Source organism: Nyctibius grandis, chromosome 1 (genome assembly GCF_013368605.1).
Source record: "Nyctibius grandis isolate bNycGra1 chromosome 1, bNycGra1.pri, whole genome shotgun sequence".
Taxonomy (NCBI): Eukaryota; Metazoa; Chordata; class Aves; order Nyctibiiformes; family Nyctibiidae; genus Nyctibius; species Nyctibius grandis.
In genome coordinates, this window is record NC_090658.1 from 22,738,213 (window position 1) to 22,763,086 (window position 24,874).

The following is a 24,874-nucleotide window of genomic DNA, read 5'->3' on the forward strand; positions in this document are numbered from 1 at the left end:
ACTTATTCTTTCCATATTTTGACCTGACCAGAAGCTGTGTAACTGCATTAATTCTTGAGCTAATATACCGTGGCTCTCAACAGGGCTAATTAGTTTGGGTTCAGCCCCATGTTATAGGTCCAGATCGGTTTGGAAAGTAATCTAAGCAAGCTCACATCTGTCTATATAAGACTATGTGTATATACCTGGTACCAGTAACAACAAATAATGCAGACTAATTCAGAGTTTGATATCCATTTCATTCTCTTTTTTTTTTTTAATAAAGATAACAGTTTATGGAAGAAATAAATGCTTGAATAGCAAGTTAATTCATGAAAAAGACAAACCATGTTGACTTCATTATATGTCATGCTATTGTATAAATACTAGACACCACTGTACATTCATGACACTAGCATTCTTAAGTTTTACTTTTTGAAATGTAAAATAATGCCAGCAATTAGGAAGGGGCACAACCTTATATATATAAACAGTGGAATAAGAAGAGCAAATTCTGCAATCAATAAAGGATTCATAGACTTTAAGACCAGAAAGAATCACTGTATCATCTGCTACATTATGCAATACTATGATGTTTGATCATCTCCCTGTTTAACCTGTAACACACTTCTGAGATGGATTTCTGGGCTTCGGCTTGTAAGGAGGGGAAAATGGAACTTGACATGCCTTTGTTTACTAAAACTGAGGAGCAACAACTCTTTAATTCCTTTCTGTCAATAAGTAAATACCATTTTCTGATCATTTTTGCCCGTAGTAAAACAAAAAATTCAAAACTACACCATATATTTGAAACAATTACTGCAAATACAGAATTTGGAATGTTGTCCATATAACTTGCCTGAACATCTGCAGCCTTAATGCATGAAGTGGCTCAGCTCCACCATTGCACCTCGTTATGTATGGCATGAAAGGGAGGAGATCACAGCAAACTTTAGCAGATTATCTCTCCAACTCATTGAGCTTTAGTTAATACACAACTCTACAATAAGTCCAGTTCATCAACTTCCTCTTTTCATTTGCTATGCGCCCTGTTTACAAGTAATATTTTTTCCTTAACTCACTCAAAAGTGTTGATTTTTGCTGCCTGGTTCTACTGTCTATGAATGGGCCTTGCTTAGTAATCCAATTAACTATCCTTTGAAGACAGCAAGATTCAGCTGTAGTCACGTCAGAAGTCCAGGCATATAGAGGGTAAACTGTCAGACACAGAGCATCAAACCAGTAAACTCTGCACTGAAATAATTGGCCTTGTATCTTAGCAAGATATCAAATTCCATAACTATGTGCAATTGTGGAATATAGACTTCGATTGCGATAAGTAATTTACTTTAGATATATTTTTGCTGGTTTTTTGGTTGTCTGTAGGTGTTGCATTGATTTACTTTAATTCATGGTTCAAAATACTGCCTGAAAAGGAAGATGGTTCTTGGAGCACAGTTCTGTGATAAAGGAAAAATTCTATGAGCTCTGAGTCCCAGCATTCACAAACCATCTCAGCAAGCAAAACCAAGCATATTTTTGTTCTGCAAAACACTGCTAGCTAAATTCTGATTCTGTAAAATTAGAGACCCAAATTCATCAGAACGTAATAGTTACTGCTGCTCTCTACCGGCAGTCCTCCAGGTGGATGGCTGATGATAGAAGGCACTACTTGCCACTGCTTAAAAATGTGTTACAGTCTGCTAAGCCAGTATCACCAGAAGTGAACTAAGTTTACTAAAATCTTTTTAGACCACAGGTCACTCAATGACTCTAACCAGACAATTTTTGTCCTCCAGGTAAACATATTAATGTTTATGCATTTGTTTACATAAATTGTTCTGTTCAAAACAAGAATTCCCAATTTTCTACAGTTTAAAACAATACAAAAACATTGTACAGATTATTCTTAATATTCTAGATCTACACCTGGACAAATCAATTATTGTGAGCTAGTTTCAGTTACTAAACAGCTCCCCTGTCTAAAAGCCATTCAGAAAAATTTTATGCTATTTTTTCTAATATTTTACTATGCTTTTTTTAAAAAAACAAAATTACTTAAATTATTTGATTTACAAATTGAGTTTTCATAACTGATATCCAGTTAATTAAACTATATTTCTATTTATTGGATAGCTTACAAATAATTCCCAGAGGGAAAGATTAAATATTCTGTCACTAAGTGTCACAGTATTTTTCCTGTGTTCTTTAAGATTAACAGTTCTTACATTCAATTTATCATTAACAACCTATGAAAAGCAAGCACTTAGTTCATACTAGCATACATTGATTGCACATTAATTTCTTATTCATATGAAGAATAACCAGTCACCAAACATTTATGAACACAAAATCTTTTTTTTTTTTTAAAAGTTCACAAAAGGGGACTAAAAAAGGCAAACTCACAAGCTTTACCAAACATATCAGTTTTGGATAAGATATATCTACTGCCATATTCACCTGTCTGTAAAGCAGCTTATATAACAAAGCTTGGAAAATATATACCATTTTTATCAATACAAAACAAATTAATCAGTAAACATTTAAAAAAAAAAAGCCGTATCTGGAGTATTGTGTCCTGTTCTGGGCCCCTCAGTTCAAGAAGGACAGGGAACTGCTAGAGAGAGTCCAGCGCAGAGCCACGAAGATGATTAAGGGAGTGGAACATCTCCCTTATGAGGAGAGGCTGAGGGAGCTGGGTCTCTTTAGTTTGGAGAAGAGGAGACTGAGGGGTGACCTCATTAATGTTTATAAATATGTAAAGGGCAAGTGTCATGAGGATGGAGCCAGGCTCTTCTCAGTGACATCCCTTGACAGGACAAGGGGCAATGGGTGCAAGCTGGAACACAGGAGGTTCCACTTAAATATGAGGAAAAACTTCTTTACGGTGAGGGTGACTGAACACTGGAACAGGCTGCCCAGAGAGGTTGTGGAGTCTCCTTCTCTGGAGACATTCAAAACCCGCCTGGACGTGTTCCTGTGTGTTATGGTCTAGGCAATCCTGCCCCGGCAGGGGGATTGGACTAGATGATCTTTCGAGGTCCCTTCCAATCCCTAACATTCTGTGATTCTGTGTGATTCTGTGATTCTGTGAAAATTTATGAGGCATTTCTATGTGAAAACAATCATGCTAAATAAGCTGATTCAGGCAGTTCTAGGAAAAGCTTTAGCTGAAAACCTGCATTTACAATCTGTCCCAAAAAAAAAGCAGAACACAGCACCAATCCAAGCATTAGCTCAATTAAAAAAAAAGGAAAAAAAAATGAAATCCCTTCTCAGCTTAATAACTTGTTAGTTCTTGACAAGTGCAACAACACAACAATAAGCCAGTCAAAATGAGTTTTTAAAGCGAGGTTATGCCCTTCATGTTGTGTTATCACAGTGGCAGATCAAACTGCTGACTTGGACTCTTTCTGCCAGCAGTGCTGATGCTGCCTCTATGAAGCCGCTGTCACAGTATAGTCATGGTACCTGCTCTTGCTTATAGAAAAGCACTAAATTGAACTCGAAGTAGTGTCTTTGTGATATCTTTTCAACAAGTCATGTCCCATTCAGCCTGCTAGTTTATCTCTGTCAGGCTGGGGGCCCAAGTGGTTTGCATGAGCTGTCAGGGACAGGTATACCAACCTGCTCAGTGCTAAGGAGGTAATGCATCTTTCGGGCTTGGTATTTCTTTTCCTTTTCTTTCTTTTCTAGGTCTTTCCTTTTCTCTTCATTTTCCTTCATTTCTGCGTACTCTTGGAGTTCACTCCTGCAATACAATAAGTCTGCCAATTATATTACAACTTAAAAAGATGTGCTAATGTTTTATTTTACTTTAACCCTTTTATAGCTTCACAGTGTTCTGCTATTATGTATTAGCAGTATAGTGACACCACTGGAATGCAAAATTACAGTTCACTCAGTTCCACAGCAGCAGGATTCTATGTGGATACTACTGTGAAGGAATAGGATTAAAATGATAAAAACTATGAACAGTATATTATTTCATATTGCTTACTCTTTTGAAGAATATGTCAACCTACATATTTTTATAGCTTGATGAAATAGCATTCATAGATGTCCTTTTTTTTTGTCTTTAAGAGACATTTTAGTTTTAATTTCTCTAAGCAGAAGTTACTATAATTTACTGATTTTCCTTCAAATGGTTTCGAAATAAAACTTGTTCACTTATGTTTCAGCTACTGCCTTGCAACACCTCCTTCTGATCTGCAAACAGGGGAGACCTTATGGAACAAGAGAGGACAGTAGACACAGGATAAGAGCTGACATTCACTCCTAGATCCTTGAGCCTTTTGTAAGGTTGAGAATGTAGGCATAAAGAAGAATTGGATGTAACCGTTTATGCGTGCAATGTCCTTAAGAGGAGTTTCCATAGCATTAGGTTTCTTGCACAGGTCACTTTTCTCCTGTGGTCTGATAGCAATGGTACAGGCCATCACAAGAAACAGGAATGTAACTGCCTCTTGAGCCACTGCAGGACAGAGGTTTGCAAACACATAGTGTCATCTAAATGGGTGGGTCTGTGTGTCAATAGGTCATAGAAAATTCTTTCATCATAAAAGAAATAAGGAACTGTACCTAATACCAGCTCTCAAAGATTGGAGAAAACTCATGATTTTAATTGAATCTTTATAGGAAAACTTTAACAGAAAACGGGCATAGACTTTCTCCTCAGTGGATTTTTTTCATAGAGCCAGGCTTGCCATAAATTATGCAAGCAATGGAGTGAATTAATGTTCTATAAGAAACAAAATTCTGTGCTATTGTGCATGGTGCATGTGTATAGATTTTTTTGACCCAGTTAAAAAAGGTTAGATTGATTAACATTTGTTATTTTTGTTATTAAGAAATGGCTAGTTCAAATTAACCTGTATGCCAAAGACACCAAGCATATTCAGTGAAGCATTTAGATTGTTTAAACATTAATTGAGTAAATTCTAGTCTCTATTTTTTTAAGCATGTGTGTATATGATAAAATAAAAAGGAAATAAAAGAATACTATTCACGTATCTGGATAATTCAAATATTCCAGCAAAATAGATTATTTAGAGAGGTCCACATTAATACTCTCAGTTGTTTCAATGAGTACTAAATAAGACACTCTAGGACAAGAGTCAAATCCTGTCAAAATATGCACATGAATAAGTTTGCTGATATGAATAATCCCATGGAAAAGTCATATTGCTCCTGAAAGAGTTTTTAAGATTGTGACTCAGACTTATTCTTAATATTTTAATTATCCTAATGTTAAATTACTTCATCAAAATATGTGAAAGAGCAATAATTGCTTTATAAATACGAACACTATGAAATCACATTCTTAAATACAAGTTGCAATGTAGAATTTTTATTTGTTTCATGCTATCTTTCAAGTTTTTATCAACTAAAATAAGTAGAATATTAAGTAATTAAACATGTTTTATTTCAAATGTAAAAGAAAAAAACAGAATGAAAAGGAAACAAATTAAAGATCAGAAAAGATTTATAGGTCTCTTTCAATCTCTGGAAATATTTTTTTGTTGCAGTTTACTGTTAAAGGCTCTAATACAATATTTCATACAAGGTTACTTATGAAGCACACTGACGTTTAAAAATCACCATGCTATGCTTTTGCAGCAGTGTAATTTTTTTCCAACATAAGATTAAATTGCAAAATAAATGAATTACTTAGAGTGGCATGGCCCCCATTTTGCCACCCTTCTCTTGAAAATTGCTTATTAATATGAAAAAAGAAGTTGGAAAATAGCCTGTTTTACTTTATGCATAGCATTTCGGGGCCTCAAAGCCTGCAGAACTGGACTAGCTGCACATTTTAGATTGTGTTGGCAAGCAGGGACGATGACCTTTCTGACCTGCATCTCCAGGCTATTATTAATCGCTAAGTAACCTGGTAAAGCCAAACAAATTTGTTTCCATTGAAAGGATCTCTATCTGTGTCTGAGAATTTGTGCTGTACCAAACAAACCTCATTAACTGTGTCCATTTTTGACAAAGAAGTAGGAGTTGGAGAGACTGGTGACCTTTCTTTGTCCTTAAGGTGCAGATTTCAGAGTCACTGCCATGTGTACATAAGCATTTTTATTTGGAAACTCCTTGTTCTATATCAATCAATCATAAACAAATGAATAAATAGAAAACACACATAGTATCAACTTTGTTCTTTTCTTTTATGCCACTTTACCTTCAATATCAGTGTATGGTCCATGTTTTACACATTTAATACTATTTCTTGTTCCTTTTTGGTTACAGAGTCCTCTATTCAGCTTTAGTACTGCTATCTATAACTGATGAAATGTCTATCAACATATTAACTACAGTTTGGTCATGTTCATATATACTCATGTACTTCTTCCCAAGAGTGGATATGGAAGCTTTGTTATTTAGAAACAACTGGTGATGAAATCCCTCAAATAATGATAAAAATATAAATTTGTATTACAGATGTAATTGATAATGGGATGCAAAATTGTTTCCCATTGTCATTAATCTGAATTTATCAGATAACTTTGATTGAATGATTAATAATCATTATTGCTTAAATTAACTGAAGTCTAAAATACTTGTTGAAGTTCAATGCAATTCATTATTTTTTTAGACAAGCACTATCATCCAAATCATCATGATCCTTCCTGATTATCACACATCCTCATTAATGCTGTACATTATCCATTTAAAAGTTTGAGGGTTTTTAAGCAGTTGCATATAATTTTCAACATACTTTTGCAGCCTACACATTTTGTCAGTTGTGCTAAAAATATTGCTGTCATGCATTATACTGCTCTGTACAGTTGTACAGAACATGCAGACAATTCTATCTCAGGGATAATAGCTCCCAAGATGATTCTCTCCTGGAGGCAGTACAAAATAAGGGGTATGTAGTAGTCCAAAACATTGCTTGACTGGAAAGCATAGGTGTTTTAGTATAAATATAGATTTATTCTAAAGCTATGCGAACCTGAAACTTTCATCTCTTTTACCATACTTCCAAGAAATTGAATAGGAGCAACAAAAGCAAATAATCTAAAAGTAGTTGGATATGAGTATACTATTTCCACACATTAGCAGATTAATACTAACACGGTAGGCACTGTGCAGGGGGTTGACTGTTATCATACAGAAAAATGTGTAGAAGCGTAAGTGATGCTGAAGACATAAACTTAGACTTCCAAATAGAGTTAGACTTCCAGATAGCTTGCACGTAAATGTGTTTATTGAGAAGTTTCATGCTCGTGACCTTCTACACGCATACCTGCCCAGAGAAAGTAAATCCAAATTCCATTAAAGCAAATTGAAACTTCATTGAAATTAAATGATCTTTGGATTAAACCCTTAAACTTACTGCCAGCCTTCTCTTTGTTCATATATATCCTAGGTTCATTGAGCAATAGTAAGCAATCTTTCTTGGGACTATACGAGATTATGAATACTAGCTATGATGCATCATACTCTGTGGACTCTGGACCATATTTGCTTCAGGATAAACCTTTCATGGTTCAGTATGAAGTAGAAGAACTGAATATGAGCAAATTGTTTGGCCTGCGTTTTTAAAGCTCCATCATTTTTTTGGGGGGAGAAACAGAGTTCTGTGAATGCAAAACATGTTTTACATTAATTAATAATCTTGTTCTCTTTTTATAAATGATCTGTCTGTTGCATGCTTCATAGTTGGAATAGTACTGCTTATTAAACAGTTATAACTGAAAAAGTGGGTAATTTTTTTTAGCACATAACCTTTTCATTATCTTAAAGCTTATCTCCGTATATTAACAGCATCTACTGCATCTTCCTTCAAACCTGGCTCCCCATATAAGCTTAGTTCAATCAGAGTTTCTCCCACACAGATTTTTATGGAATATCTTTGTAGAGGAAATATGTGTAGTTTTAACAGATGTAGGATCTTATCATGATCTGAAAATTGTTCAACAAATCAGAATAATATTAAAGTTTATTAGCACAAGTTTAGGATGCATTTTTTTGTTAAAAAAGTGAATATATTAGGTAACACAGAGTATGTTTTCCTTGTGATAGGGAATGTTTCATGTAATTGAAAATAGGCATAGGATTATCAACATATGTGCTCAAAGCTCACAATTAAAAATTATCTTGTGTAACAAATCTGTGAAGTAGCTATATTGATTTGTTAATGATAAAATTATTTGCTTTATATAGTTTGAAATGAAACATTTTCATATGACAAGGTAACTTATTGTTATTCTGATCCTTCATTATGCAGTAGGCAGTGGTGTTGGTTCCAGCTATGAGATGCAAATTCTGTTGACGTGCTCCTGCTGTCTGTAATAAAGGTTAAAAAATACACATATAATATTGTTCTTGGCACTTTTGGAAAGGTCCCTGAAGTGATGATTTCAGCAATATACAGATTTTCATAATTCTGCATAGAGCTGCAATCATTTTACAAATTCACACTGACCTACATTTATTGAACTTTATCAAACTATTGCATTATGTTTGCATTTTCACTGGCATTCTGTGTTCGACAAGATAACCATAAAATTATAATATTAACTAAAGGGCATCTGAGAAAACCAATAATTAGTATAGTGCCTAGAGTACCCAGAAGAGTATGAAGTTATTGTAATTTTAAACAGTTCAGACCCCAAATCATAAAATTCCTGCAACATAGGCAGTAGACAACCTTAGCATAAAAGGAGATAACCTAAATCAATTTTACTTTCCTGACTATATATCATCCTCCCTGCTCAAATAGAGAATATGGAAGTGAAAATGAAATCAGTGGGACAAAACTTTTGGTACATCACTGCATGCCACTTGATTTCACATTACGTTGGTGTAGGTGAGAATGGAACACGATCTGCCATGATAATATCATTTGACTTAATCTATTACATTTGGGAAAAAATGAAATATATGTATAGACTAGCCTAGGATGTGAAAATAGTTTAGAGAGCACTGTACTTTAGAGGCAAAGTTCTTAACAGAACACACATACTACATGCTTATGTTAGCTATGTACCATCAGACTGCTTGATCATCCTCAACCTTTTTGTGTTTTTCTCTGAATGACCCTGTTCAGATTTGCTGAGCAGAAATAGAGCAGCTCTATAACTTCCCTTACTCCTCTCCACCATGATAATACTCCTGTGTGTATCCTGACAGAATCCCTTGACCAAAATGTTTGATCTCAAGTTGCAGTAAAAAGAGGGCAGCCAATTATTATGTGGTATGAGGTATTTTACTGCCTAGGAGACCTACCACAAATGGGTGTCCAAAATTCTTACTAATTTTAAATGTGAATGTTTACATCAATCTATTCGACAACTTAATCATGACACTCTCTTCAAAATCTGGAGGAATGGTACTGCTCTGTCATTCCTGTGCTGTGAAAGGAAACTAATACAACTCCTTAGGATGAAAAAAATTAAAATAAATAAAGTTGATGTGTAGGCATGTAAAAACACCCTACAGTTTTCTATTATTATTAATTTTACCAGAAAGACATTCATAATACCTTAAAATCCCATTATAATTTGGGCATAGTAGAACATACTCTGACCATATTTTCTTAATCACATAGTGTATACTGCCGATGGAGATTAAGTGACATACCAGTTCAACTGTCAAGGTCCACAATGTGATCAATATACTACATAGGAAATGTGATGAACATAGCAGTGAAGGGCATACCACTGAATGAATACCTTGTGCAGATCAGATCAGGACACAGCACGTACTAGATGATAGGAAAGAACAGACTGATGTATCCTTCTTATCCTTCCAATTTCCACTGCTGCACAGTTACACCAAGAGAGTGCAACAGCTTTTCAAAATACTGATTGCAGAGCCAGTTTATAACTGAAAAGGGAGTATTTTCCCTAATCCATTATATAGGAATCTTCTAATTAAGGTTTCAATAAAAACTTATAGAGATTTTTTCCTCACACCTATTTAAATCTATTTTGGTAATATATAATCTTTTCAAATTATTCCATTTTCTGGAAGCATGCAAACTTATTGGTCCAATGTTTTTCCCCTTGTGTGTATAAATCCTTAAACTGAATTTAACTCATACTCTTTGGCAGCACAAAATGCTATGAAGTTAAAAATAATTTTTGTAAAAGTTCTGATTTAAATGATGACGTTTTGCTAGCTTAAACTATGTTGATTTAATTAAACTTGTAAAACCCACGCATTATGGATGTGGCATAGGAGTATCTTACACACTGAAGCTTCTGTTGGCTGAGGAACTGGATCCAGGTATACTAGTTCAACTTTATTTATGCCCATGTCTATGCTAATATAGCTAACCACAACAGGAAAAATGTTTCCACTCCATTCTGTTTGCTATTGACACCTTCATTGAAAATCAGTCTGACTGATTAGCTTAATAGTGAAATGAGTATCTGGGAGGTAACAAAGCTGATCTGGCCCTGAATGGATGACAGAGCCACTAACACAGATTATTCTGACAGCAGTTTAGCAGCAGTGGTCATTTTCTAACACAGTGTCAGTGCTAAGATGCTAAGGCAGCAGTCATGTTCTTAATTTTTCCAGCACACACACTAAAAGAGGATGTCTAAACACAGCCAAATACCATTGAAAGTTTTTCTAGTGAATGTCATGTGAAAGTATCTGTTATCTTTTGGCACTGCAATCCCAGAAGACTTATATATGTTACCATCTGCGCAGTAATAACTAGAGGAAAGCACACTGCTATGTTTTGCTACAGTTAAGCTGTTCCCAGGACTAGAATGCACTCATTTAAGCTAACTGTTATCTTTCTGCTGCAGTTGCAGGACAATGTAGACATATATCTGTATTCCTTTTACTTTAATATATGGTACTTGGCAACATTCACAGTAGTCAACATTATGTGATTTAGAAAGCAAACATGACATTATAACTTCTAAAGGTCATCAGCTACAGTTGATTGTTCCTTCTCAGGGTATTATGAAACAATTTGACTAAGATCTACTGCCTGACTCACATTTTTCACTTACTTTCCTGTAGAAGTCTGCATATGTTTGCAAATAAAATGATACACTTTGTTCACATTAAACAGGTTTTATAATGGCAAGGCTAGGAAGAGCTTTTATGTATCGACCCATTACATATACCAAAGCAGTAATGACAAATCTCATAACTTCGTAGTGATTTTCACAGTACCTGATGGTATTCTCAAATTCCGTACTCATAGAACAGTGTTACCACTTCAGCATCTATGATGTCATTTTAATGAATCATAAAACATTATGAAAAACAACAGCAAATGAGTATATTTTTTATAGAGCAAATGTAATTATTTTGGCAGAAATCTGACACATTTTTAAATACTGCAGTGGTACTTGTAAGTATGTGGATTACACAGAAGTGGCTAATTACCAAAACTGAAGTTATCAACTAGATCCCAGTTTTCAGAAGTAGTAGGAAACTTTATCTCTTGTTGTCCTGAAAACTTCGAAGTAATCAACATCTAAAAAAATAAGGTATTTTTTTGTATAGCATGCAAGAAAGTATACTCAGAACTAAAGTTTGTTCTGGGAAATTTGGGTTCTACCATATAAACCAGACTACAAAACTATTTAATTATAGATTTAGGCATATATTCATGCCTGAAGAGTACATCCAATATTTAGATTCTGTTCTCTATACCTAAGCATAGAATTTTCTGATCTGAGTACTAGATCCCTTCTTGAGTAGCTAAGCACAATGCTAGATGGTGGTGAAGCCTCCCACCCACCAAGCACAAGTAGGCTAATGAGTGCTGCATCATTTGGGTGTCAAGCAGCTGAAAGAACAAAGTAGATTGTTAGATAAGGCTGTAAACATTTTGCAGATCAGCTAGTTAATTGGACAAGAAAAGAAATAGCCTACTTCAATAAAAGAGGTGGAAAATGTTGCTTTCTTGAAACACTTTGTCGTGTTGACTCGGTTTGAAGGCAGTAGGAACTATGAAGTTCAAGGTAAAACACTGGGATCTAGCTTCACTATCAAGGATAAAGAACTTAAAGGATTCATGTAATTATCCCTACAAGGTGAAGAATTTGAAAGGGGGATAATAATAAGAAAAAATTTTGCACAGCTTAAAAAAGAAATCATGCTGACAGTATGAGGAACTATGGCTTTTAAAGGGGTACTCTGAGTAGGATTCATAGAAGAAGCTCTTTTATGATACTGTGATGAAAAGGTGTATAAATCAATGCATAAGCTGAAAATACATAAGAAGAAAAAAAGGGTTTTTTTTAAATTTCTTATGCAGCATAACTGTGCTGAGTTATGATGCCTGATAATATTTTAAGGGATGTTTGAAAGTCCACCCAAAATGGTCACAAAAATTATTTTACGCAGACGACATCTTGCCATTACCTCCATTGTTTACGTTTAGCACAAAGAATACTAGAAGATGGCTAGATTAATGTATGGCTTCTGGATAGTAAAGAAGCTTTCAGTCTAGTAGAGGAGGGTATAACAAGAAGCAACGGTTCAAAGATAAAATCAAACTATTTCAATGGGGATATATGGGGCATACTTTGAACACCAAAGGTAATTAACTTCTAGAGAAGAAAAAAAAGGTTATTTTCTATCTTTTGATAGAAAGATCTAATCTTAAATCAAGATTAGATTGTTCAGCCAAAGCTTAATGGGCTTTTTATAGATATTGTTATAATTTGTTATTGATAAGATATGATACTGGTGATAGATCTGAAATCAGACTAGACCATCTGATTCATAATAACATTATTTTGAGCATCACTAGAACAAAAAAAAACCCAACTTTTTTTTTTTTTATTACTGTTCTAGAGTATTCTACTCTACTCTGAGCATTTTGTTAAATTGTGAGGTATACTACTTATTTAATAAAGAGTTATGAAGTACGTGAGCAGTTAATGGCAATTTTCTAGTTGCACTCACACACAGTATCTTGCTTTATGACAAAAAAAGCTTCTGGAGTTAAATCAAATGGACTGTTACGAATTAATTAAAAGAAATGACACTTAGGTATTTTGATTTTTCTTTGGTTTCTTTGGAGAACTTGAAAATAAGCTACATTCAGCCCATTCTGGAAAAGCTGTATGTGTAAATTAAGTCATGTGTAAATACATACTCACTCATGTATCCGTAGATACACTCACATATGAGCTGGAATATCTGGGTAGCACAGAGCAAGCTTAGTTACATACTCATTTGTATAACAAATTGCTTTTATGAATAAACGAAACATCTAATTTTCCAATGTAACACATAAATTCATGCATTTAAATTTTATGCTTCATTATTAAACTGAAAATTGCACACCAAAAAGAACCATCACCTTGTTTTAATGACAAAAGAATTGCGTTAAGTGAGTTGAGTAAATGGCACATAAAATTTGTCATACTTCTAATGACCTAAACAGCTGAAATGACTAGTTCTCCAAAAGGCACATGAAAAATATTTATATACTTTTTCATCAGTCTTTAGTCTTCAAGTGGCAGAGCTCTTCCCTGATAACCTAGTATAGCCTGTATATATATGGCCTGTCATGTCTCTACAATTAGATAAAACCAGAACTGCTATAATTCAATCAGTTACAACCTGAAAATTATATTTTGAAAATCAAGTTTATTAATATGTAATCTTTAGGTAATCATATTTATCCTCCTAATTTACACAATATTTATGATACTCTACATGTCCTTGAAATAGGGAACAGGGACACTACGATATGAAAAAGTGGCCTAGCTGCTGGAGTTCATAAATTTTGTTCAGCTTTGGATGAGTTCAAAGAATTGCCATGTAAGAAAAGCCTTACAGAGGGAATTTATCTGATTATGGCAGTAATAATTACCCAGCTGTTTATTGCAGATAGAGAAATAATTCATGTAGGCAATAGGCCGTGGTGGCAATGACACTCTGCATTTAGTAAATATGCAAACTGTTCACTTCTAATTAACCAAGCTAGAGGATGCCCTTATTAAATGTATAAACTAAAAGTGCCTTCCTGACAAGTGATGAATTGTTACATTGCACAAACTCTTGCCACAGAATTACTGGAGTGAACTTGGGGCTTAACTTCATTAAGAGATCTTGTGGGATAGTTAAATGAGGATGGACAGCATAACAAGACCTACCTGACAGTCAATGATATGTTAGAGCTTAATGAAACTGTGCCTCTTCCCCTTTTCTATTCATTTTACAGTGAAGATCCTACTTCAGACAAAATATAAGACTGTGACATCTGTCTACATAAGACAATACAAAATGCTAAGATCATTCAGTCTTTGTCCACAGAAAACATTTTGTGAGCTTTCAGTAATTCTAACAGAGCTATTTCAAAATAAAAGATCTATCCAGACACTACAGTGCTTTCAAAGCTCACAGGTATAAAACTATTGTTATTCTAAAATATTATGTTGTCATATCTGGTTTATTCTACCTTCATCAAAAGTAATCAACTACACCACAGACTATTTGGCCCAACGAGTGAATGTAAGGATCTCAAATTTCTTACTACACACTCAGATTAAAAATTTTCCTTTGGATACAAGTGAAATAAAGCTTAATGTTTAATCTGTTACTCCTAATGGTGTGCTTAGAGCTGTACAAAAATACATGAGAAAATATAGCCTTCATATTTTTAAAAAGACTGCAATCTAACCTGTTACTTACGTTACTTATGTTATTCATGGTTTATCTGAAAAACTTGATCTATATTACACAGAACCAGCTAAACACATGGTAAGATTGCCTTCACCACTTGCTCAAGAGAGACAGGAATAGAATAAGGCACATGAGGTACATCTAGCTGAACCTGCACTGGAAATTCAGCTTACTGTGTAGTTATAATGGTTCCTACCCTAACCTCACTGCATTCAGAAAGTGCTTTCCTATGGAGTTAAAACAGAGTATTGCCTGCTCTATAGCTTTAGCCAGTCCGTTTCAATTTCATGACCAAACTAGAAAGACAAAAATTCCATCTAATATGTCTTGTTTTGCAAAATGCATTATTAAAAGTCTATAGTTATATAAGCATATATGCTGTATAAAAGAAAATATGTAAATGAAATTGTGTTAATTTGTATAAAGGCAGGCAAAAAGAAGACCTAAAAATGGACTGGCTTGTCAAAGAAGATTTTATGCTCGGAATATGCGACGAAAGTTGGATTTATGGACAACATGTTTAAGAAGGAACAACCATCATGAAATACATGGCTGCAGAGAATATTTTAACCAGATGTGAGTTTCTTTAAAATGTATTATCTTAAAGCTTTTCTCTGGTCTAACTCCCGCTTAAGTTAATCTGAGCATCTTAACATTGTTCAGTGGAAACTAGGTCAATCACAGAGAAGAACCAAATAACTCATTTTTTATATCTTACTCATCCTAAAAACATCAGGTTTGTAGCTATGGAAGTACTCTGGGATCCTCAGTGGATTACAGTTCTAAGTTTCCTACAAGACCTAGCAGTTATACCTAAAATCCTCTGGAAAAGGCACAGATGTCTCAAATTATGTGCCCTACCAGTCAAAATTAATATTTAAATAAAAGAAAGCATATTTGGCATTTGTCTCTATTTCTATGGCTGCCATAGAAAGCTGACAGGGTAAGCTTACATTCAGAAAATTCTAATTACAGGTAAATAAGTTAAAAAGCATAATGTATTTCCTCTAGATATCTTTGAAGACAAGGAATAGAAGATGGGTTGAAGATAAATTACTTAATTAAACATCAAGTGAAAGACAGTATTACAAAAATGAGTTTTTTATTGTTGCAAGAATTCCAAGGAGCTGTCTGAAAGGCTTTGGCACTAATTGAAAGTAGACTACAGAATCAATTACTTCTGCAGTCAATGAGGAGGAACATTTTAATTGAATTATAAGACAATATATACATTCTTCAAAACACTTTGACACTTGCAAAAATGGCCAGCAGGACTTATCTTTATCAGAAAGTAACAGACAGATAGAGGCTGAGCAAGTTCTCCTCCTATTACTATGACAACAGATGATTTATTTCAAGCCCACTTCATGGAAAATAGCAATACCTCAAAAGTTTTAAGAAGTAAAGCGCTTGTCATGTTAAAAGTAAGTAGACCTTAGTAATGCTCTAGTAATCAAGAATAAGCTAGATACTCCTACTTTTTTCAGCATTACACACTCAGGCATATTTGCACAAAAGCTAAACATTGTGGATTAGATGATCAGCAATACTGAAGTACAGTACTGTACTTCACTGTTCATGAAGATTACAAAAAATTAGACTGCACAAAGGATTTGTGAATATACATATTGCCAAGGAAGTGATTTTTAGCACTTTGCATTATCTATTTCCCTGACATTGCTTGAAGACCAAAAAGCTCTAATGATGACTGTGATACTAAATCCACTGATAGAACAGCTAGTCAGACTTGGAAGAAAGTCACTCTTCAGGGCCACTCGCAAGGCTTTTTCACTACTAAATCCAACAACGATGGAAAGGAGAATATGATGTCAATCCTCTTAAGTGTGCGAAATTCATGATTTATAATCATAACAGTGTTTACATGCACTACGATGCTTGCTAAAGCTAGACTCAGGTCTTAGTCTGTTACCTTTAAGTCAGTGTTTATTCAATAGCCAGGAAAGCTAAGCTACCTGCCTTGGTTACACAAGAACCCAAATGTCAGTACCTTGCCACTGCTTTGTTAGTTTTCTGATACTGCTGTCTTAGTGAGTTCTGTGCCTAGGAAAAAATTTAAATGGTTGCCATTCATCAGTAAATGGAGCACTACATCCCAAAATCTTATCTCTAGTTGCACACCTGACATATAGCCAAAGTTGCTTTACAGTAGTTTAAAGGCCAGTGTGTAGATAACCTTAGTCAAAGAACTGCAAGTTAATCACACAGTTGGGCAACTGACATCATCCATAAATTCTTCTGATATATGGCACCAGCATGCTAATTTATGTGAAGTGATGTCCATTTGCTTATCATGGATTGGAAACTGTTCCACATAAAACAAATTCTAATTGCATCATATGGAGTTATAGCCTATGCTAATTGCTTTTGGCATATTTCACCCTTGTAACCATTTTGCCAGCTCTTAGAGGTGTTAAATGCAGCTTTAAGAATGTTTCAAACAAGGTATTTTCCCCTTAAAATTAAATACACTAACTGAGAGAGTAATGGAATTTTATTTTAATGCATGCATTTATATATGCAACTACCCAACTAATCCATATTCAGATAGAATACAGTATGCGTTGGTATTTATTTAAATTCAAATGGACACTATAGATGAAGACTTATTACTTAAATCTAAATAGCAAAATTTGTAAAATAAATATTTAAGAACATGGTTCCTACTTGGTTGGGTTTAGAAATTCCTAAATCTTTTAGGAAAAACAGAATTCAGGACTAATAAACCCATTACACCATTACACTAAAGCTAAACTAAACTATACAAATGTCAAGAAAAATCTGAGTATGTCCTTATGTAGACAGAGTTCTAGGTTCAAACTCACTCTTTTGCCATCTGTCAAGCGATTCCTTCGAATCACTTCACAAACTTAACTAGTAGGGACTCTACTGGGACACCAGCAGCCATCATACCTATTGGTTTTGTAGCAGTGGGAAGTAAGGGGAATGCTGGAAGAAAACCCTCCCACTCTTCAGCCAGTCTGGAAGCTTAGGACAACAGTTAACTCCAGTTCATACAAAAAACAGTGCCTTAAGTTAGGATAAGCAGTCTGTTAAGTGAGTGCGAACTCACACATAATATGACCTATTATTATTTAATTATATTTAGGTCAATTTTCTGTTAAACTTAATTACATCCCTCTATGGCTTTAAACTGGGGCAGCTTCTATTAAGTTTACTTTCTCCTGGGGTTTTCACAGTACAGACAAATGATAAAGGTCTGGCTACTAAATGAGGGCAGCTGTTAAATAAGGACGGCTTGTATTAAAGCTGAATGGTAAAGATGTGGCTACTGGTTGAGAAAACCCCTTAGTAAGGGAAGTGTCTTGTATTTTTAAAAAAAGGGTGAAGGAGGAGAGAGAAGAAAACAAACTTTGTTCAGTGACTCATAAGATACTCTTATAAGAAACTAACAGAATGTCCAAAGTTTCATGGTAACTTCCTCTGAAGTTTTTCTTAGAAACGAGTGGTAATTCAATACAGGCTCCTCCTTAATGAAAGAGAAGAAAATTAAGTGTAACCCCTGGTTCTGGAGACCAAGAGGTAAAAATACATCTCAGAAGGACTTGCAATGTGATTTCAGGTAGTTGTTGATAAAGAAAAATTCTGTCACCATTATTCTAGAAGATAAGACTGAGAATCATATATTGTAGTTCAGTTTAGAATTATGTCATATATCCAGAAAGAATACAGTTTAAACAAACTTTTGAAATTATAAACTTCTAGTGTGCATTTTGTTGTTTTGGGGTTTTTTTGGAGGGGGTGGGCAGGGGGTTATACCACTCTGGAGTTCTTAAAATCAGTCTGGTTTTCTGTAGTTCTATTGTTATTTGTGGAGAAACTTGGTTTGTACTAGCACTGACACTCCACTAATGCATATATTCTGATGAATACAGGTATAAGACAGATTTAAAAAAAAGCATTACTTCATGTATCATTGTGTTGTTTTGTAGTTTTCTAGAGATGTGAAACACTCAAAGCCAGCCTAATCTAAGTGCACAAGTGTATTAGTGGCTCTGTCCACCAACATGTAAATTTCCATAATGCTGATGCTGGAATAACACCCAGCCAGTTCATAAATGCACTCCTATAATTTCAGACAGTTGCCTGGTGTTTTTTACAATGAACAATTGCAATTATTTTATATACACAAAAATGTTTACGATCAATGAGGTTATACTCTTCCACATTTGATGTGATGGCTGATGAAAATATGCAGAGAATCTCTCCTCCACCTTGTTCAGTATTCCTCGTAAGAAACACAGTAGGCCACCTTGGGGCCAAAAGTAGTTGGCAGCAACTTCACCCAATGACAGGAAAAATCTGGCTGAGAGCCTACACCTGATCTTCACTAAACATCTGTTAGATTTCACAAGAAGAATGTTGAAGATAATATACACATTAGTTTTCAAATGTACCCCAGTAAAGAGATTACTGCAGTGGTTCTTGATTGCACTTGAGAAATTATGTATTTTAAACTGAAATTATATGACCCATTTGATCAAATTCACTCAAAAATTAATTTTTCTTTTTTTTTTTAAATCTGAAAGATGGATTTTTTAACCTGAAATACATATATTTCTGCGAGCTCCAGAAGACAGAACTCAAATTAGCAGAATATCAATGTATCAGTTGCCAGGTAAGAGCTCACACATACCAACTTTGACACATTTTGATGTACCCTGAATCATATTGCTCACCTTACTTGTTAAAGAAAAACAGCACAAAAGTATTTCCTTGATTAAATACCTACCCAATGCATAGGCTTTATCGTTTGACTGACCTGGAACAAATACTAGAGAATTTGATGAACGTGTCAAAGTACTGCAAGACAAATATTTTCGTAGTCCTCCAAAGTTAGATGTACCCAGCAGAGATCTATTGTGGGTATGAGGACATAAAATACAAAGCTCCCATCAATCTGTGTTCAGTACAGCAGGAATACCACTTGCTATCTTGTTTTGTTCACACACATCAAGGTCAATCTAACTGACATGTTATGAGCCTTGTTCCAGGTTTAGGCAGGGAATGGAGAGCGAGTGATAGAACTATTATGAATAGATAAGCAGGTTGTGTCTCTGCAGGTCATCCAGTTATATTCATTTAGACCAGAAAATTTATGGCTTCATTTACTTTCCACGATTTGGTCTAGTCTTCCTTGGATTCTGTCTTTTGAAGAAGAGAACATATTTCAAGGATTTCAGAACAAGAAGGTACAGTTGAAGAGATGATAGATTCTTTAAGTCTGGTTTTGCTGAGTTGTGATCTAACTTTCTCCATAGAATACATTTAAATTAATAGTGATGAGAGATTAGAGGTAGGCGGTTACCAGTATGCTTCAGTATATGTAACAATGTAATGCATGAGATATAATGCTATGACAAAGAGGATGTAGCATCAGCTATAATTGTGGAAAAATAATATAAATTAATAAGCAGCATCCAAAAAAAGTTTGATAATTCTTTTCTTCATATAAAACTTGCATAGGCTGTTTTCTGTAACAGTCTTCTGGCTGAATTGTCTTTGTCATGTGATCTAGATGAGACTTACAGAAATAATACTTTTTCACTAGACTCCCTTATATTTCTACACTTCAGAAAGCAGATTTGTCTCAGGCTTTCTGAATAGCAAAAACTGGATGGATTTTGTCCAGCACCCTTTCACTTACAATGAGAAAGTAATGATCATGGTCGCCCAGTATTTTGTCTGTTTCCACTGTTATCTGAAGAAAAAGTCATGGATCAGGACATCAAATGTGCCAGAGGGAAATAATTGCCTCTATTTTAGAGACCTTTCAACTTAAGTACAGGGAACAAGGGACAGATAGGAGAAATAGAGTAGGAACATATAGCAACAACAGTTCTAGCCAGAAATCTAATAGGTGAATTAACCTCTTCTGTAACTATGAAAAAAGTGTGCTTCACCCATGTCCACACAGTATCTTTCACAATTAATATTTATAGTATGGCTCATGTGTATAACTTAGAACCTCAAATCTGCACTTTCATTCATTGTCAATAATCAATTTTCAAAACAAATTATGAAAAGAAAATTTTTTTAGCTTGTGTATACTGGGAAAAAATCTAGTTCAACAAAAACAATATTTAGGGCATAATAATCTATGAGTTCTGAGCATAGGTGAAAAGCCAAATTCAGTTTTATTAAATTGGTATAAACCCAGCGTACTTCTTATTAATTCATATAAATTATTCTGAATTCATAACACATGTAAATAAGAACAGAATGCGGCACAACATGCACAGGTTTAGGATAAAGAGAATGATGACCCGATATACATGTACATATATAAGACAATGAAGGGGATCCTACACTTAAAGAAATAGTTTAATCAGTGCCATAAACCTTTTACAAATAAAAGAAGAGGAAATGAATGATTTACCATGGTGTTTTTGTCTTTACCTGACAATCTCGTTATTCACAGAAATGGCTTCCAGGTATTTCTTCAGTGCATAATAATTATGGATATATTCTTCCGAACATAATAGCCTCGCCACCTTTTCTGAATCTAGAGGAAATAAAATATTTGCTTAGTATATTTCAAATCAAAATTTTGTACGCATATCAAATATCTGTTTTATTTCCCAAATAATATGGTTCCTCAAAAGTGATATCAAGTAGAAGCACCAATATGTTTCAATGAGGAAAATGAGGGTAGGACGTAACATATTGTGTTAATGGTGATATGAATTTACTATTAAATGCCAGCATTTAAAAAAATCAAGTTTTTAAACCACTGTTTATATTGGGCTGTGGCAATGAAAAGAAGTGTCTGCTACTGCCAGTGGCATTGCTTTACGTAAGAACGGTAAAAAACAGACAACAGAAGTGGTGTCTTTTCTCAGGTACGACATGCATTCCCTACTGAGTCACCACCTCACCAGTATCTTCTGCTACAGTCTCACCTTTGTGCTCCTGGATATAATCTAAACTTAATAGAAGCCTTCCCAGTAACTCAGTGAATCAGGCTTTCTGGGAACATCATTTACAAACTGCAGTTCTTTCCTCTCCAGTGTAAGATGATGCATGTCTATTTATTTATTGCACATTAATTATATTTGCTGTATATTAATTATAATCTTCTCACCAAAACACTATTCCTCCTGCATAACAGATAAATCTTAAATTGGAAAAACAGTTTAACACGGGAACAGGTTGCCCAGAGAAGTTGTGGATGCCCCCTCCCTGGCAAGTGTTTAAGGCCAGATTGGATGAGGCTTCGAGCAACATGATCTAGTGGAAGGTGCCCCTGCCTGCGGTAGGGGGTTTGGAACTAGATGATCTTTAAGGTCCCTTCCAACTGAAACCATTCTATGATTCTATGAAAGAAAATATCTTTATCTGTAGCTAGTCCTAAAGTTATATTAAGAATTGAAATTAGGTAGCATCCTCTACCAGAAAGGATTCCTATTTGTGTGCATTTTTAAAAGCACCAGTTATTAAAATAAAAAAAAAAAAAAAGAGGGAAAAAAAAAAGAGTTAGTCTAGCCTGACTTTTCGCAAGAATTTATTTCAACAGAACAGCTTAAACTTTCTGATACGTAAAAATTCTAATCACGATGTTTCTGAAATGATTACAGGTTTACTGGCTAGTGTTTTGTGGGAATGGAAAGTAAGTATTAATTAGGTAAAAAAATTATTATTATGGTTTGACCCATATTTATCCCTGTGCCATGACATGTACAGGTGGAAGATGTAACTTGCTCTATTCAGTCGTGCTGTGTGAGGTGTGCTCTCACTCCTTCATTTTCTTTCCGTAAGAGGTCAGTATATTCTAGGTCAACACATATGAAAAATAGATTAATGATCTTTTCCTCTGTTCTCAGTGTCTAGTTCCTCTATTTTTACATTCTTCCATCCTTGAACTTACTCTCTTTCCAGAACAAGGCAATGACTTCGGTAAATGGAGTGCAATCCATGTGTTTGTGTTGGTTTTTTTCTCTCTGTACCACTGTGATAACTGACAAAAGTTATTGCAGTTTTTCCATCTCCTGCCATTCCTGAGCTGAAAACAGTAACACACGGAGCCATCTATAAGCAGACTAATTAAGGAAGGGCTGAATATTTCATACTTTGTCTTTGGTACCATTTTGCAATCACAAATGCCAAAACACTGTTCTTCCTTTACAGTAAGAACTAGCCATCCAGTCTCAACCGACGGCAGCTTGTGGTACAATTGTGATTATGTCATCACGTGAGATTTAACAAGACTGTAAGTATCACAGGAAGTGATACTTCAGTAAGTCTTTGAGTGATATATCACCAAGAAAATAAAATTATGCACTAAAGCTAACAAGAATAAGAGGATATTAACTTTCAGTGTTAGTACACTCTTCCTATTTCCCCTTTGTGCATCACGATGTATTTTCCTCTCTTCTCAAATAAGACTCACAACAAATTTTTTAAAGTTGGTATTTTCTTTTACATATGTGTTGTTGTTTGTTTGAAGTTCTTTTTGAATTAAAAAGGGTCTTGGACCTCTAGACATTGTTATAGTACGAATAAACAGTTATGTGAGCAGCTGTGAAACGTGGGAACAAGAAAGGTTAAACACTACACACACTTCTTTGCACTAGGTAATAGTAAATTTCATACTCTTTGCAACTCCACTTTCTCATACAGAATCTTATTGCTTTAAAAAGGGATAGAGAAAGAGCAAAGAATGAGTATGCCTTCAGAGATTCTGGGATTAAGCAAAATCCTTTGCATGTGAATAGTATCTTAGCTTTGTTTTTCTGTTTGGCTTCGAAATTTCTCAACAAGAGCAACTTGGCTCCCATATAGCTGTGTGCTCATTAATGCAGGATTATGGTCCCTTTGAAACTGTTTCTGACAGTCTTCACCTCACAGTTATAAATGCAAACTGGATATTTCTGGGTTAAAGGATCAAAACTCAAACTGAAAGACAAAAGATTCAAATTGTATAAAGCTATAATTATCTCTATTGGGGTGTGTACCAATTAAATGCCGCATTTTACCTTTATTTACACTACTTTCTGTTCAGAATGACCTCAGTGATTTCAACTGAATGAAACATGAGTAAGAAAAACTGCATTATGTTTCAAATTATTTTATGCTAGATTTCTGTATGTCAGAGATCACAAAACTGAACACTAATCTTTTTGGAAAAGAACATTTTACACAAAGCTTCTGATGATGCTCACATTTTCAATGTGAAAGTTCTAGATGTTTGCTTTTATAAGGAAGCATAACGTGTTACAACTATATTTCTTTTTAATTCCAAGGTGAATGTTTAAAAATTTCTTGAAAAAAAAGAGACAAGTATGTATGCCCTTCAAAGTAATTAGCAAGTTTCAACAGTGATTGGTACAAAACAATATTGTCATTGATCAGCACTGAACAGATAATTTTAAACAAAGTCATTGTGTGCCTCAGCAGATTACAGCTTGTTAACGGGCAAGTTCTAAATGACCTCTTAAGCTAGTCAAATCAATGATGCATATTCCTCATTAAGTAACATCAAAATGTAAGTGGTCTTATAAATAACGTTTATTTTAAGCACTAAAACAAATGGTAAAACCTTGATATATCAAAAGCCATCTGCTCACGGAAATATTTTTTTTTTCCATAGGATTACTTTTGTTGCTGAAAAATTTATAGCAACCTTAAACCTTTTAAGGGAAAGAATCATATTCTGACCTAGTACTCAAACTGAAATTGATTAAAACAAGTTCTCTGATTTAACTTAAAAAGGTGAAACTGATAATTCTGGTTACAACTAAATGCAATTCAGGGAGACAGATGTAAACTGACTTCAAAACTATGAGCATGTGTACACCTCAATGATACTTCAATTGCCAAAATTGAAAGTGCTTTTCTAATCAGTAACTATAAACCGAAATAAATATTTTAATAATACTATGAGGCAAAACTAAGTGGTTAAATATACAAACATACACAGTTACTATTTTCAGAACACTGGAGTATATTAATCATGAATCAGGCTCACAATGTGTGAATATGAGGCACTGTTGGCTTAGGAAACCTAAAGTCTGGCCATGTATCTTCTGTGCAGAAACCCAACAGGCCTTATTCTCTATTCTCAAAGTCCTGGACCTTGGTTAGTTCTTCAAAAAACAGATAACAGCAAAAAAAAAAAAAAAATCAGTGTTTCAAAATGGTAGCATTTTAAATTTGCTCTGCAGATATGGCTGCACAAGATTTAGACAGAGGAGAATCGGATATTGACATTTGGAACTAAATAAAGATCTGTTCT

The 24,874-nt window shown here is 34.5% G+C and overlaps 1 protein-coding gene across 1 annotated transcript in view; it reads right to left on the reverse strand.

Moving 5' to 3' along the window:
* Window positions 1–24,874, reverse strand: part of SPATA17 (spermatogenesis associated 17) — a 93,910-nt gene that overhangs the window by 52,506 nt on the left and 16,530 nt on the right. Inside the window, 3 exon segments of the mRNA XM_068414674.1 lie at window positions 3,607–3,730; window positions 21,040–21,107; window positions 21,110–21,145. Coding sequence (XP_068270775.1) covers window positions 3,607–3,730; window positions 21,040–21,107; window positions 21,110–21,145 — 228 coding nt within the window.